The following is a 17,404-nucleotide window of genomic DNA, read 5'->3' as shown; positions in this document are numbered from 1 at the left end:
AGAAGAAAAATAAATTGAAAAAGAAAAAAAAAATTAACTGCAAGGCTTAAGACTCATGGGGAGAAAGCCATGAGTTCCGTGCTTTGCTTTCTCCTCCTTTGGAATTCCGCTGCTCTCCTTGGTATTGAACCTGCACTCCTTGGTAGGTGAACTCGGTCCTGGCTGGGTTTCTTGTTGATCTTCTGGGCGAGGGGCCTGTTGTAGTGATTCTCAAGCGTCTTTGCCCCGGGCGGAGTTGCACCGCCCTTACCAGGGGCCGGTCTGAGTAATCCGCTCGGGTTTGCTTTCGGGAGCTTTTGTTCCCTGAGCGCTCTCCGTAGAGTCCGGAGGGCGGGAATGAAGATGGCGGCCTCCCGGTGTCGGGCCCGGAGGAGCCGAGAGCCCGGGGCCCCACTCCTCAGTGCGCCCTCAGAGAACAGCGCCCAATTACTCCCGTCACCCTGCCTCCGGCCGCGCTCCGAGCTGACCGAGCCTGCGACCGGTTCAAGGTAACCCCGAGCTTAGAGCTCATTCCTCGGCTCTGTCTCTGTAGCCGGCTTCCCCGTTCTAATACCTGTAAGCTCTGCGACACTCAGACGCCCCCGATCCTTCTGTGACCCTGGGGACCTGAGGCCAAGCTGACCCCGCGTGGGCTTCACCCCGGTTAAGCCTCTGGAGCGATGTCCCTCAGCGGAACAGACTTTTAAAAGTCCCGATTTTGTGCTCCGTTGCTCCGCCGCTTGCCGGGAGCCGGCCCCTCCCCCCGCGGTCTATCTTCCCGTCGCTTTGGATTCACTTCTCCGCCCGTCCTACCTTTCAGAAAGTGGTTGATTTTCTGTTTCTAGAGTTGCTGTTCTTCTTCTCTTCGATCTCCCGTTGGATTTGTAGGTGTTTGCAATCTTTAGATAAGCTATCGAGCTGATCTCCCGCTACCTGAGGTAGTCTCAGCTGCTACTTCTCCGCCATCTTGACTCCTCCCAGGAACTTAAATTTCTAAAGATGCTTGAGTTGCAAATAACTCACTACTGTTTTTGAACAAAATGATATTCAGGTATTTTATATGATTTTATTTTGCTTCTAATGAAAATACTTTATCTTCAAAAGTGTAAGCCTTATTTTCCCTAAAAATAATTACTTGAAAAGTATTTTTGAATTTCCCTTCATTCTTGACATACTTACAAAAGCACATAACACGGAATACGAGGTCTGGTGGTGAGGATGCCAAGCTCTAGGTACTTGTGTAGTCTTTCTCTTTTCCTTGTGCCTTTGCCAAGAAAACCAAATTAATAGAGCATTAAATTTGTCACAAGGGTTAACAGTGCACATATGTGACAGCTTTGTAAGGTTTTCTCCTATTATAAATGTAACAACTGCACATTCATTGCAGAACATCAAAAAGCCAAAAAGTTATTTCAATTCAGTTGAAAAATTTATTGACTCCTTGTTGCTACAGGCTCGTTACTGTGCTGTGTACTTGATCTACGATGTGAATGAGACAGATGGTCTCTGTATTTAAGGAAATCTTAGTGTTTTGGGGAATTAATATTAAACAAATAATTACAAGTAATTTTCAAGGTATAAAACAGAAGATGAAAACCACTCTAAATATCACCATCTAGCAATAATTGCTGTTACCGCATTAATATATTTTCCTGTTTGTATACTGTACACATTTTATTCGGTGTTATAAAATACTCATTGTCTGGTAATTAATTATGTAGATACATGCTAAGTTATTAAATCCTGACCAAATTTTTGAACATTTAGATTGTTTCCATTACTTAATCAACTTGGCTTAGGTATAATCTACATATAATAAAATGTGCCCACTTTAAATAGAGGTGAATTTTTAAAAATTTTAAAATTCGTAATTTTTAAAAATTATGAAATATACGTGAATTTTGACAAACATATATGTGCTTGGAGTTCCCATTATAATAAAGATGTTGACCATTTCTATAGCCTCAAAAAGTTCTGCCATGTCATCTGTCACCCAATCCCCCAACCCACACCTGGCCCAAGGCAACCACTGACCTGCCTTCTAAAAGATTTCATTTACCTAAAGATTTCATTTACCATTTCTGAAATTTCTTTGAAATGGAATCATACAATATATGTTGTTCTATGTGTCTTTTTCTCAGCCCAGTATTTTTGTTGCATTTTTCCCAAGCTTGTTCCATTTCTGGCTGAGTAGGTGATGCACGCATGGCCGTAGGAAGGCTTGTTAATTTACCCTGCTCTTCGTGTACATTTGGATTAATTCCAGTTACTGCCTAATAATAAAGGGGATATGCACATTCATGAGCCAGTTTTCTTTTCTCTTGGGTATATACTGAGCAGTATCATCACCGAGTTTATAGTAAGCACATGTTTATGTTTTTAAAAAATTCCAACACTGTTTTCTAAAGTAGTGGTGTCATTTGACTTTTCCAGTATTGATGTCGTAGGAATTCTGTTGGTTCCACATTCTCACCAACACTTGGTGGGGTCAGTCTTTTTAATTTAGTTATTCTAGTCCGTATACAGAAATGTAGTTGTATAGTTTTAAGTTCCATTTCTGATGATTAATGATACTAAATATCTTTTCACACACTTCTTGGCTGTTCAAATACAGTTTTTGTGACCTGTCCCAGTATTTTGCCTATTTATTAATTGGTTTGTTTTCTTATTGTATTCTAAGAGTTATAAGTAGTTTGCCAAATATATCACAAATAATTTCTCCTGTACTGTACCCTGTTTTCTTGATATTTTTTGACAACAGTAGCTTTTAATTTTAAAGCCCCAGTTTATCAATTCTTCTGTTTTCTGGCTTTTATATTTTTGGTCTACTACCTAAGAACTCTTTGTCTACCCTAAGTCACAGATACTCTCTTTTAGAAACTTCTATAGTTGTACCTACAACATTTAGGTCTATGACCCATTTTAATTTGATTTTTATGTATACAGTAAGATAAGGATTGAGGTCCATTTTTTCCCCTTATGAATATCCTGTTTCTCCGGCATCTTTCGTTGGAGAGGCTGTACTCTGACTTTGACACCTTTGTCGAAAGTCGATGCCATATATTTGTTTCTGGACTCCCTGTTACATTCAATCAATTGATGTGTCTTTTCTTACACCAATACCATACTGACTTGATTATTACAGCTTTAAAGTATATCTTATCATCAGGAAGTGCACTGTTGTTTCTCAGGATTGTTGTGGCCCTTCAAGATCCTATGCATTACCGTATCAGTTTAATATCAGCTTCTTAATCTCTTCTTAATCTTTTCCGAAAAGCCTGCTGGGACTGTGATGGGATTGTTTTGAGCTTATAGATTAGTTTGGGGAGAACGGACCTGTCAGTAACCTTAGTGTTCTGATCCATGCACTCAGTGTATCTGTTTACTTACGTCTTCTCTAAGTTCTAGTAAAACGTTTTGTGAGGGGCGCCTGGGTGGCTCAGTGGGTTAAGCCTCTGCCTTCGGCTCAGGTCATGATCTCAGGGTCCTGGGATCGAGCCCCGCATTGGGTTCTCTGCTCAGCAGGGAGCCTGCTTCCCCCTCTCTCTCTGCCTGCCTCTCTGCCTACTTGTGATCTCTGTCTGTCAAATAAATAAATAAAATCTTTAAAAAAAAAAAAGTTTTGTGATTTTTCGTATATAGGTCTTGCATAACTTTTTTCAGTCTCTCCTTACATGTTTCTATTGTGTTTTCATTGCCAGTTGTTTGTTGCCAGCATATAAAACTACTGATTTTTAGTGTACTCCCGTTGTAGCCGATAGCCTTTTGAATCTCATAAGTTTTATAATTTCTTTTTGTAAATTTCTTTAGAATTTCTATGTAGACAGGCTTGCTGTCTGTGAATAAAGGCAGTTAACTTCTATTCCACTTAGTATGGCATTTATATATTTGTCTGTCTGTCTACGCCATATTTCACTTGACTAGGAACTCCTGCACACGCCCAATGAAAGAAGTGAACATTCTTGTTTCCAGTCTCAGGGGGAAAAGATTCAGTCCATCATTATTAAATGTGATGTTAGCTGTACATTTTTAGATGCCTTTTATCAGCTTGAGGAAGTTCTCTCCTGTTCCTGGTTTGTTAGGAGATTTTAGTATCAATGGCCATTGAGTTGTTTTAAAAGCTGCTTTTGCATCATTTGAGGTGATCGTATGGTCTTCCCTTTTATAGTCTGTTAATATGGCAGATTACGTTGGTTTCAAATGTTAATCCAGTCTTTCATTCTTGGGATTAACCATCACTAGTCATGATGTATTATTATCATTTGTTGGATATGATTTGGTCAAGTTTTGTTAAGTCTTTTTACATCTATGATTATGAGGAAATATCTATACCATTTCATGTAATGCCCTTGTCTAGTTTTATATTAAGGTAATACTAGCCTCATGTTATGTTTAAGATGTATTTCCTCCTGTTTTCTGCAAGTATTTGCATGAAATTGTTATTCCCTCTTTTTTAGGAGTTTAGTAGAATTCACTATCAAACTAGGGGGAAGAATTTTTTGAGTTGGCTCTTTTTTTTTTTTTTTAACATTTTTTTTTTTAAGATTTTATTTATTTATTTGACAGACAGAGATCAGAAGTAGGCAGAGAGGCAGGCAGAGAGAGAGAGAGAGGAGGAAGCAGGCTTCCGGCTGAGCAGAGAGCCAGATGCGGGGCTCAATCCCAGGACCCTGGGATCATGACCTGAGCTGAAGGCAGGGGCTTAACCCACTGAGCCACCCAGGCGCCCCGAGTTGGTTTTTAAATACAAACTCATATTTAACTTACCACATTTTTTAAAGATTTTAAAGGTTTATTTATTTAGAGACAGGGAGATAGTGGCCTGAGTGTGGAAAGGGGAGGAGGGAGAGAGAGAATTTCAAGCAGACTCCCCGCTGAGAGTGGTGGTGGACACAGGGTTCCATCTCATGACCCTGAGATTGTGACCTGAGCCGACAACAGGAGTCAGACACTCACCCATCGGAGCCACCCTGGCACTCCTAACTTGTCTCATTTTATATTCAAGGTAGGCTATACTGTCTTACGTACCCTAGGACCCTTTCACCAGCACACCTTCATTTTCCCCCTTCAAGGTTTTGTGCTGTTGTTAATACATTTTTACCTTTACGTGTACTATGAATGCCATAATGCGTTGTTTTTTTGGTTTTAGACCAGCACTGTCTTTTAAAGAGATTAAAAACATAAGAAAAGTCAACATATATTAGCCCACAAAGTTACGATTTGCAGTCTCTTTTTTACCTTGTGTAGACTCAGCTTTTCATCTGGTACCATTTTGCACCAGCCTGAAGCATTACCTTGAACATTTATAGTGCAGTGTTGCTGATGATTTCCCTAACCTTTTGCATGTCCCCAAAAGGCTTTATTTTGCCGTCATTTTTGGAAAGTTATTTTAGCTGTGTATAAAATTGTAGTTTGCCAGTTCTATATTTAATTACTACAAAGATGCCTCTCCTCTTTCTCTGGTTTGCACAGTTTCTGACAAGTCGTCTGCTCTCATTCTTTGTTCCATGTGCTCACCGAGTTCCCCCGTCCTGTTACACTTTCCTTTTAGCACTTGCTCTCAGCTATTTAATTATGATGTGCCTTGTAGGATTTTCTTCACATTTCTTTCTGTTGGGTTTTTTTTAAGCCTTTGTGAATTTGTAAGCTTATAGTTTTCATCAAATTTGAAAACTTTTTGGTTAAGTATTTTTTTTCTGTTCTTTCATTTCTTGTGTCCTATCCCAAGAGTGTACTTATGCATCTTTTAGCCTGCAGGATACTGTCCTACAGTTTATTAATGCTCGGTTCATCATTTCCATTATTGTTTTCCTGTCTTTAATTTTAGATATGTTTCCTGCGTCTTCAAGTCTGTTATCATTTTTTTTCCCCCTATGGTCTAGCAAGGTGATAATTCAATCCAGTTTTTCATTTTTCATCTAGGACATCTCAGACTTTATCTCTTAGGGTTTTATTTAATACTTTGTTTTTCTTATACTTCCCATTTATTTCCCTGTTATGCTTCTCTCTCTACCTTTTGAACCTTGAGACCATATCTTAATAGCTGCTTTATCACGGTATTCTTCTATTCTGTTGTCTGTGTCACTTTCTGAGTCTGTTTCTGTTCATTGATTTTTCTCCAGTAATGGGTTATAATTTCCTTGTTCTTCTCAGGTTGGTCTGACTCATAAGAAGTGATCTTTTCCAGGCTAGCTTTTAAGCCAAGCCTGGCCACCCTGGCCTTTGTGCTACAGAGGCAGTAACCTCCCAGACACTCCTGGCCACCACCACATCTCTTAGGAAGCCTTTCCGTCCTGCCAGCTGAGGAGGCAAAGTACTTTGAGTTTGTGCGAGTCTGCGATCACTTCATCTGACCTCTTCCATTGTCTCTTTCCCTGGCCTCAACATTTTCCTCACATACATGTGCTTCCTCTTTGATGGATTTTCCCACTGGATGCAGAATTTTAAGATATGTTTTTGTTTTTCATTTAGCCATTGGGATGTATAGTTCCGTTGCCTTTTTGCCCCTTAGAAGGCCCTTAGCCTCTTAGAAGGCAAGGATTATTCTCCTATTTGTTCCTCTGTATGTAATGTTTCTCCCCCCTCAGTATTTTTAAAGGGTTTTCTGTCACTGGTTTTTCTGTGATTTGAATGTGCTCTGCCTTCTGTTCCGGTTGTTCGTGCATGTTTATGAGTTTTCATTATATCGGGATTCATCGAGACACACAGATTTATGCATTTATTATTATTTTTTGTCTCTAGAAGTCCCATTTATTTCTACTTATATTTTCCTTTCTCTTTCTTTTCATGAACCGTTTTAAAGTCAGTCTTATTAATTCCATCATCTGCTGTTCTTAAGGTCTTTCTAAAGACTGATTTTTCTCTTGGTTATAGGTCATATTTCCTACATCTCCTTGTGTCTGGTAATTGTTGACGGATACCAGATTACTGGAATTTTACACAAATGCCTGGATTTTGTTGTCTTCTCAATATTTGCTAGCTTTTGTGGGTTTACCTTTGACTGTTTTTGAAATGTCTCCTGAATGCCTGGCTATTCCGTGATGACGTGGTTCTGACTGGTCATAAATTGGATGTGCCTCAGCTCTGAGTGAGCTCTGGGAATCACGGGGCACGCAGACCTCCATTTGTTCTCTGCTTGTTCTCGCAGACTTTAACCTTACACGCGCATTGCTCGTACTCCGCAGCAGACTCCACTATGGATTTTGTGTAGCTTCCTTCTCACTGGGGCTCATCCTGTCCTACAAATGCCTTTACCTCATCCTCCGCGAAGTCTGCTTTTCACTCTCCAACAGTGAGACCTGGGTTATGCTTGGGATCAGTCCTTTCCTGCTGGTATGTTCCATAAAGTGCCCTCGGACAGAAGGCAGCTGGTTTTAAGGCTCACTCATTTGTTTCTCTCTTCACAAAGATCTTGGTCCTGTACTGCCCATTGTCCAGTAGTTAAAGAGAATTCTGTTAGATACTTTTCCCAGTTGTCATTTTGTTGTTGTTGTTTTATGTGTTTTTGCCCAGTTGTGTACAGCAAGAGGGTAAGTCTGGTCCCATGAACTTTTTAATCCTTGTTTTCTAGTTAAAATTTTAATTAGTTTAATATTTTATATTTAACTATGACTACATCAGGGATTTATTTTGATACAATATTAGATGAAAATCTAATTTTTCAATATAGTATGAAGACTGTTTTTGCATTTTTTTTTCATATATACTGCTACAGAGGATATCCTTTTGTCAAAGACTTCTGCATTTCCCTTTTTAAAAGGAAATTTCTAAAGAAGGAACTATAGTACTTTAAAAATTATCTTAGTATCTATTGCGAATTGCCCTGTGTAAAGTTGCTCTCTGCTTATACCCCAGCTACCAGTATATGAAGATACTCATCTCCCAACCCTTTCAGTGACAATGCTCTTTCTGGATATGCTAAATTGTCTCTTTATGTTTTTATCTTGCTCTCATTGATTATTGTAAGATGGCATGTTTTCATGAACTGCATTCATTTGTATTCCTCTCATTTTAATTATCTATGTCCTTTCCCCCTTTCCCCTTGTGTTTTAGTCTTTTATTATTTATTTGATTTCTCTACATCTGTATGCCATCTTTTTCTCTAACTAGTGCCCAACACAGTGACTTTAAAATAATTAATACTCACTAAATGGAAAGTTGATTCAAAGCCAAGGTAGAAACTGAGACGGAATACGAGAGACTTAGGTAGAAAATCAGGAGAGAGATGTATCACCAAAGGCAAGGAACATGTTCAAGGAGGAGGCCAACAGCCAACGTCCTCAGATCCAGACCAGGAAGAAGGGCAGACTATAAATAGATCATTATATTTGGCAATTAAGAGATAGATCCTTGGTTAATCTTAGCAAGAATTAGTTCTATAAGGTAACAAGGGTAGACATGAGAGGACAGCAGATTGAGAAATAGAGTTCTTCTCCTTAAGCATAATTTTTTAAGCTGATATTTATATAGAAATTTGACTGGGAGACAAATTGAAGAATATGGTCCAAATAAAGATCTCGAAGCCTGCATGTATTATATTGATTTAGGGAGGATCTATATCTTTTATACAGTAGATAAGTAAGTAGTAAACTTGACATTATTTTTGAAAAATTTAGAAATCTAAACAATATTTTCATCCCATTAGAGGATTCCCACAAATCTACACGGAGATCACAGGGGCTCCTTCATCCAAGCTAGTGGTATTTTGAATAAAGAATGGCAGAAGTTATTTTGACCCAGACATTTTTCAGAATGGCTCTACTGATGATACATGCTTCTTTCTACTTCTCATCCTCATTTGGATGGTAATACATTAAGAAAATGTATCTGCCTATATAAAATGAATAAATTTTGAGATATCCCTGAGTAATTGTACATATTGGTTTGATTCTTGGCATACTATCTTGGATCATTTGTAAGACATATTTACCATTTCTGCAGTCAGAATTCCTCTGATAGTTGATGGTTTATTATAGCTTGAATTGACAACTTTTTTTGTTTCTTAGTATTAACTTAAAATGATGATGGAGTTCCAATCAGGAACATCTTAGATTTGATAAAATATGACAAGATAGTAGAGAGCATTAGAGTTTAGAGACTGTCTGCCAATATTTTAGTTTTTACTATAACTAATGTTAAGCCAGTCTTTTTTTTTTTTTTTGCAATTGTTAAGTCATATTCCCTCCTGATCTTTATTGTGACAGTGGGTTATGGATAAAATAGATCTTAAAATAATGATAGACTCTTCAGTGGAGGTGGAAAAAAGGAAGAAATATGTCAGAAGAAATCTGTTTTTACGTTGCTTAAATTATGATTTGGTGTGTGAGGAACAAGTCTTCGTTAACCATCATTCTTAGACATTTGTTGGAGCACCAAGAGTCCATAATCCATGTGAAGGTGTAGTTAATTTCTGATCTTGTAATCCAGGATACACTGATGGGTTCTTTTTTTTTAATCACAGACGTGTATTGAATACCTACAGTGATATCTAGCCGTGTACCCAGCACCATCAAGATCTTTCATTGTTCTTGGCAGATTTCTTAATACAGTGAAACAGTACATTGAAAGTCAATTCATAGTGCCGGGAACCTGCTCCTTCCCCATATGCGGTGTTGAACTGAGATGAGATGGGCAGTTTCATAAACAAGGAGCTAGTCTAAATGGAGAGCTGCGTGTGTGGCCACAGTGAGCTCCCAGGAAATGTCTGTTGACCGAGGAGTGGTCTGTCCTGGAGGTGATGAAGAGAAGTGAATGAGCGTGTGGTTTAAATGATTATATGAGGGGAGGTTGGTGTTGTGGTTATTACTGAAGTAAGGAGAGGTAACGGCAGCTTCTCAGTCCTTTTGGCCATCGCTAAAGTGAAAACTTGAAGCCTTATGGTTTGTCTTTGTAGAAAACCTTGATTCAAACTTTGAAAACATTCTAGAGATCCGAGGAAGCCAGGATGCTTGTAGAATGTAACAAGCTCCCATCCATCAGTTTTGGCAAATCAGCAGCCCTTTCTTTGAAATCAAATGTAAATCAAATAATTAAGTAGAAATATTACATCTCTGTTGTGTACATTTATTTTAATCATGTCTCAGTGCCTCATCCTTGAGGAGTGAAGCAACAGTACAGCGAGGGGAAAATGCAGTCTGATGACACATACTTTTTTCCTCGAGTAACTGAAGGTTAAATGGGTAGCAAGCAGAATGCCTTAAACAAGATCGGGATATTGATTAAAACGCTGATTTAACAGCTCGCAGTCTCCCCTTGGAAACCTGGAGAAGATAAGCCAGCTGCTGTGTAAGAGTGCTCCGTGTCCGCTGAGAGTACACTATCTATCATCACAATATGGTGATGAGAGGTGTTTTATGTTTGTGTTAATTTCCCCCACTAAATCAGTAATTATTACAATCCTGTCCCTGCTGTTTACCCTGCAGCTGTTTTTCCATTTGTCGAGAGAGCGGGTGTTCTCCGAGGACCGCACACGTTTCTATGGTGCAGAAATTGTCTCTGCTTTGGACTATCTACATTCCGGAAAGATTGTGTACCGTGATCTCAAGGTAAAAAAAAAAAAAAAAAAGTAATCAAAATTTGTTTTTGCAGAGACTGTAGGGACAAACACAAAGTAATTACAAAGTTACACAGTTTGGAGAAAAGCAGATTTAGTTGGGAAAAAAAAAGCAGTCTGTTTAAAAATGTAGTTCATTGCATCTGACAGGAATTGCATTCACTGATACGGACGTAGGTCCTTCATGTCTGAGTTTTGACGCGCCGTAATTTCTGCTTGACGGCTCTGACCTGCCCGTGACAGTTTCATTTTTCTGGAAATTTACGAGCAATGGTAAACATCCAATTCAGAGTCAAGTGACTTTGCCAGGGACATTCTAAAGTAACTTTCATTATTACATTCTACCGTCCTGTGATGTGTTATGGAGAAACTTTTATCATATGTAAGATATTTCTTGTGGGGGGGATGTATTTAATTTGATTTTGGTCTTCACTTTGTGGTGGGTTTAAATACCAGGAGCGTTTTAATACAGCCTTTTTGATTTGTTCATTTTCCATTTCAAAAAATGCCATGTTGTTTTTTGGACAGTAGTGACTTGACTTCTCTGAGTTCCTTCCTGACGAGAACCTCAGAATAGCTCAGGGGTTGGCATACTTTCTGTAAGGTCCAGAAAGGCTTGGGTGCCCATAGGCACTTCTGTAACTCCTCCGCTTCGCTCTTGTAGGACGGTAGATGCTTGAGCTAGAACTTTATTTACCAAAATAAGCAGTAGGCTAGCTTTGCTCACGGGCCATAGTTTGCTGAGCCCTGGAGTAGCTCATAGAAGGTTATAGTGAAGTTCATGACACTGTTTTGACTTAGATCGGCCACATTAAGGAAGTGTGCACCGTGACACGTTTTGAACACAGTCTAAATGTGACTCTCGTACTTTCGTAAAAAGTAAAGCATACAGTAATCTTGACTTATTAAGATTTGATACAGAGTTGCTTAATTTAGTAAATATTAGTTCACTTAAAGTATGATTTGATTTGGAGAAATAGAAATCTTTTATGAAATCCTATCTGTACAAAATATATCTCCATACCCTAAAAGAAATCACAGTTACCCTTCGCTCCTGCCTCACTCCTTTTAAATACCTGTGGTTCCTAAGTTAACTAAGCACTTGTCTGGTTCTCGCAGGGTGTTGTTGTCATGTACCTTTAGGCTGTGAATGACCCTAAGGCATAACCCTCTCACGAAGTACTATCTGCATACAGACAGTGAGATTTATAGTATGTATGTTTGTATGAGGTATCATGCGTTCAAGTTTAAAAGAAGCTATAAATACTCTATTTAGGAAAAATGAACTATGCAGCTCTGAACTACCAGATCAGGGATGAGCTGATGTCCAAACGCCAAAGTGCACCTGAAGTCTTTATAACCAGGAATGTGACAGAATTAAGCCCCTGTAGTTTAGGTCTTTGTGGCCAAGTAATCTGATGATGTTTACATGTCTTGTATCTAGATGTTTTTTCAAGAAAGTAGTTCCATGGCATGATGAAACTTACAAGTTATGTTGCATTTCTGGACTTACTTAGAAATAGTTAGCTCTTCTCTGAGGCTGCTCTCCCCTTGCCTGAAGTGTTATCTTTTGTGGATTCTAGTTTTAGGGAAAAAGGGGGGTGTTTCCTCGATTTAAGGAAGTGGGAATCATTTGGAGGGACTCAGTAACTTTCAAAATGCTTGAGCTGGAAGCAGAACTATTAACCTAAAGAAACAAGGAAAAGAATGCCCATTTGATCACCAGGATTGATTAAGGAATGATATAATGGAGATGGTCTTGGTCAGTAGTCTTTGTTAATGATTCCTTCCGAGATGAATGGACATGTTGGTATATCAAAGTGCATTTAATAGGAGTTTCATTGCTGTGTCCTTTCTGATGCTAGAGTTAGACCAAAATTCTTAAGCAGAATTTTGGTACGTATGAATACCAGACCATGTAGTTACCATATGCATATCCTCTGACTTCACTAGACAGTGAGGTGGTCTCTGCTCTCTTAAGTTTACTTTTTTAAAATGTAGTATTTAACTTCATTATTAAAATATAGTATTTAATATAGTATTAAATATAGTATTAACTTCAGGTCTAAGTAATTATATAACATAGGACAGAAGCCACACAAACACACACCAGGAAGAATACACGTAATGTTAAAAGCCAAGCGTTCAGATTTATACAAGTGTTACTGGTATCGGTAGCGCACAGGCTTACGCGTAATAGAATGAGATCCTGTAGGTGGGCCGACATTTCAGGTTGTTCCTTACTCAACAGGTGAGGTCACGGAAACCCGCAAGTCTAGCAGGTGTCTTACTTGAAGTCCAGGACTAAGTTGGTGACGTGGTCAAGATTATGGAAACCACGAATCCTTGCTCCAGGCCCGGTGTCCTGCTCCTTACACACCCTTCTGCCTTTCTAGAGTTGAAATCTTCATGGAGAAGGAATGCATTAGATTAACTCTGGGAGATCTTTGTCAATCTAAGAGTTGAATGAAGCTGCTAAAGATACGAGATTGGATGTTTTGAATACATTTACACCAGAAAACCGCATCGTCAGAACTGATTTAGGCACAGTTTAATTTATCAGGCTCAGATTTGTCTTGATCCTCTCCTTACTAATGACCTCATGTTTACTCATATGCAAACCCATCCGATGCCCGTCATAGCTGTGCCTCCCAAGAAAATCCGTACCCGTTTGCTGACGCCCCATATATCATGGGAGGGCAAGCCTTACTTCATGTGCAAGTTAATTTAAGATATTTTATCAGTTCAGAGTTCCTAATAAGTTGGTGTTCATGGCAGCAGATAAATTACTACGATCTTTGTGACACTTCTAAAAGTAAGTTTGCTTAGTTTATCAATATTTGCCATAACACGAAATTCTCTCTTAGGACTCAGATCCCTTGTGATTACTTAGGGAAAACTAGTATCTCTTCATGAAAGCATCAAAATTTGAAGAAATCCCTTTTAAGATTCTGTCAGCAATGCAAAATATATTGAAATCTTCCTTTCTGCTTAGTTCTTACTTTGCAGGTGAAAGCTTTCTTTTCAAAGGCAAACCATCCAAGTACAGAATAGGCTGAATGAGGGGTGTATGCAAAGGTGCATATAAGGATACCGGAGTTCTTGAAGATTCAGTTTCTCCGGGAGTTTGTAACAGGGCAAGAAAGGGCAGAAAATCGCATATAAATCGCTACATTCTATTGGTGATTCATCTAATCTTATTTTCTATCTAATTATAGAGTTTAGTGGTTAATGTAACCCTTTACATTATTAACATGAGAAAACCAACAAATGGATTTAGGTAATTTCCGGGTCTCCATGTGGGCCCAGAACGATGGGCCGCGAGTCTTCCCCGAGTCTTCCCCGGCTTCATCCGCCGCCCGACACATGCCCCAGATAAACCCGTGGTCTAACCAAAAGCCGAGTTCTTTTTGCTTTACCTACGGAGTCTCAGGACTCCTCGCCCAGTTCCCACTTCTCACCTGTCACTCTGGATTCTCTCTTCAATAAAAATCTTAAGCCACTGCTATTAAGAACCCCTTCACCCTCTAAAATTACATTGTACTACTGGGCTGCATTCCTTGTGTGTAGTCTAGTTCTTAAGCAGCCTGGCCCCCTAAGTGGGGTCCCCCCATTGTGCAGTAGCAGCCATCTCCAGCCTAGGCAGCATCATAAGTGGAGAAGTGTTTTCCTTCAGTATTTCCACACATTCTCTAAAGTTCAGGGTTGTTAAGGTCCTGCAGGTCAACTTGTATGACATGTTGGCACTTTGATGGCCCTAAACCCGAGAAGGCGGTGAGCAGAGGTCAGATTCCTGACGCGTTCTTGGGCCGGAGGCAGTCTGGGTACCGCACATCGGGTTTGGTGTGACTGTGCCAGAATGGGACGCAAGACAGAGTGGGGGGTAGTTCATACCCGCCCCGACAGCCATCAGAGCCCTTAGGAACTGCAGTTTTCATTCCTCTGTTTAATCACAGTGCCAGCCATTTAAATAAAATGATACCTAAGAGATACCTACGGTAGCTAGATAGTAGAATGCACGTCTACGGGAGGGTACAAAAGTACCCGGGAGGGTACTTGGCCAGCCTGGTGTACATCCGAGCAAAGCTACCCAGCCTGTGCACCACAGATGGGTTACAGAGGACTCGAGCCTTGGAGCTTCTGGGCCGGCCAGGTCTGGCCTCAAGCAGCTCGTCCACCGATGCTGCTCATGCCCGACAAATTTCATTTTTCATCGTACTGGGAAGTGTTGAGAAGCACTGTATTAAAGACAGCAAGGATTTTTAGAGTGTAGTTTTGTGCTACGCACCCGCAAGAACAAGAAGGAGCAGAGTACTTTCTTGCTATGATTTCTCGTCCACGAAGCACAGAGGGAAAAAAGATGTCACAATCTACTACATTTTTTTGTATATGCACTGAATTAAGACCTTCTAACAGATAATGGCTGTTTGCTTCTGCGGGGGAAAAACATTGCCTTTTTTGAATGGGAACTCTGTGAGCTATAGGTAAATAGTTTCTCTCTCCTCAGAGAATGAACTGTTAGAACGCAACCCTCTCTAACTGGACAAACAGCAAGAATCACTTGGGTTTTTCATATATAATCTTTTCTCTCAAACCTCCTATTTGATTTTGTCATTGCTTTTGCCTGTGGATGCATCCGTGGAGCATAAACATAATGCCTGTCCTCAGTCTCGGAAACTAAGACTGATTGGAGATAAAAGCAGATGGATTTGGACTTTGTAAACAGAGAGGACCCGAGCAGTCAGCACCACGGGGCATTCTGGGTTTCGCAGCCCACGCAGGCTAGGAGAGCCGTGAGATTGAGGGAAGAGAACCAAGGAGAGATCATTTGTAATTATTTCATTTCTCCTTGGCACAGAATGTTCGACTAAATCCCCTTTAGTGTTTAATGCATTGAGGAAGTGATTTCCAGGTGATTTTGATCCGCTCTAAGCCATTGATCTGCTTCGAAAAACTTCCAGGTGATTCCGTACAACCTCCACATTTATTAATCACGAAGCTGATGGTTTTTCATATTCCACAGAAACTTGGTTATGCATCTGTGTCGAATTATTATTTATTTTTTAACAAGACTGGATGTTTGGTTGCCCTGATGTGTCCTTATCCGAGACTAGGTTTGGGGAAATCCTTTCTGTAAAGTGATACGTCTCTGACGACTGTTGATACTTTTTAATGGATAAGTTGTATTTGTCAGTCATGCTTGGTAAAATGACATTTCAGGATGTCCAGAGAGCAAAAGTAATTGATAGGAGAAGGTGGACACCATTTAAAAACTGGCTCAAAAAATACGAAGTATTTATGTTTTATTGTTTTATTCAGTAGAAATTATTGCATATTGACAGTGTCACTGAGCTGATCAAAGTGTTCTTTTTCTGAACTTTCCCGTGTTGTCTCAAGGAGCACACACCATTGTGATAACTTGTAATTCAGCCATTAAACTCTCCACGTTGACTAAATGATCCATACACTTATTGAATGTGTACGGTGTGTAAAGTTCCGCATTCAGTATCTCTAATTCTCAAAGCAACCACATCAGATACTACTGTTATTTACCTCTGTTTGATAGACAAACTTGAGAGACACAGAAATCAACAGCATGCCCAGGGTCTCCCAGTGAGTAAGGGCGAAGCTGGAATTGACGTATGCGTTCTCTGACTTACTCCCATTATGTGACCCTTTGGCTCTCACCTGCCTCCCAGGCAGTGTGCTACCTCACCCCACCTCTCACAGTCATCCCTTAGTCTGACCTCATTGCTTCCTTTATTATTGTAATGTTTTTTTAAAAAAGCTGATTTATAAAACAAATAGGATGACAACCTGTTCTGATTTTCCCCGGACTTCCCAGTTACAGAACTTTGAAGTCCTGCGTCCTGGGAAACCACCTCGTCCTGGGCAGACTGGGACTCATGGTCACGTTCACTGTATTCCTTCCTCCAACCCTACCCTGAGTCTTGGTTCATTCCTTGTCCCTCAACCCTTGGCATCTTAGAATTGAGATAGGAGGCTAGAGAACAAGGTGCAAATCGGGATTTTTAAAAAATACACACACTTTTTGGTATTAAAAAACAATGTTTTTTAAAAACTTCTGTCTCCATTCGCTTCCAAATAGCCTTGTCAAAATGTAGAGAAATGGTACATGCTCTCATGTTTCCATGAATAATTTCCGATGCACATAATGCGTATAGAGAAGAGTAATAGAATATGCTCCCAACACAGATGGGAGTAGTAGAAAAGAAATGGACTATAGACACACATTCGTATTCTCTTCAATACTATGATGTTTTATTTGAAGTTTTTATAAGAATTTATGTATTATGTTAATAAAGAGGTTTACTAAATACTTTTAAAAGACCTTTCAGCATTTTAAGAATTGAATTTGGTTCTGTTTTTAATATGATAATATTCATATATTAAAACAGTGTGCATATTTTTAAAAATGAAGAGAGCGGGACATTGATATTTTCATTCAACCAAAACAGCAGACTCTCTGGTATATACTTATCAGTGTGGCAAGATGGGAGAGGGAAGAGGAGGGTGTTTTTGAAAGAGAAGGAAGAAGGCTGGAAAGCCAGAAGCCTGAAGAAAAAAAAGACCAAAGCAGGGAGTGATGATCAGAAGAAAGGGAAGTAGACAGACTCTTTCTCGATGTTTCTGACTGGTTTCAGTACTCAGGACCTGTTGCCATCTGTGCAAATTAGGTTTGATTTTTAAGTTCCAGTTAACAGAGGAGCATAAGGAAGATGCACAATAATCTGAATTTAGGTAAAATAAAAGAACTTCTATTTTTGAAAGTTTCAAAATCTATTTAGGGTTCGTTCACCTTCCTGTAGACCTGTAAAGGACAGACTTGCTTCACTGAAGTTTCTACAGTAC

At 39.5% G+C, this 17,404-nt stretch overlaps 1 protein-coding gene across 2 annotated transcripts in view; it reads left to right on the top strand.

Annotated features, from left to right (window-relative positions):
• LOC111150885 (AKT serine/threonine kinase 3) overlaps positions 1-17,404 on the top strand; it is a 314,865-nt gene that overhangs the window by 233,620 nt on the left and 63,841 nt on the right. For both annotated transcript variants that reach the window (XM_022508564.1, XM_022508565.1), the window contains one exon: positions 10,401-10,523. In XM_022508564.1, the coding sequence (XP_022364272.1) occupies positions 10,401-10,523 (123 nt within the window). The remainder of the gene's footprint in view (positions 1-10,400; positions 10,524-17,404) is intronic.

The sequence above is a fragment of the Enhydra lutris genome, unplaced genomic scaffold, assembly GCF_002288905.1.
Source record: "Enhydra lutris kenyoni isolate GAN:26980312 unplaced genomic scaffold, ASM228890v2 scaffoldscaffold24, whole genome shotgun sequence".
NCBI lineage: Eukaryota > Metazoa > Chordata > Mammalia > Carnivora > Mustelidae > Enhydra > Enhydra lutris.
This window is presented reverse-complemented; position numbering and strand designations above follow the sequence as displayed.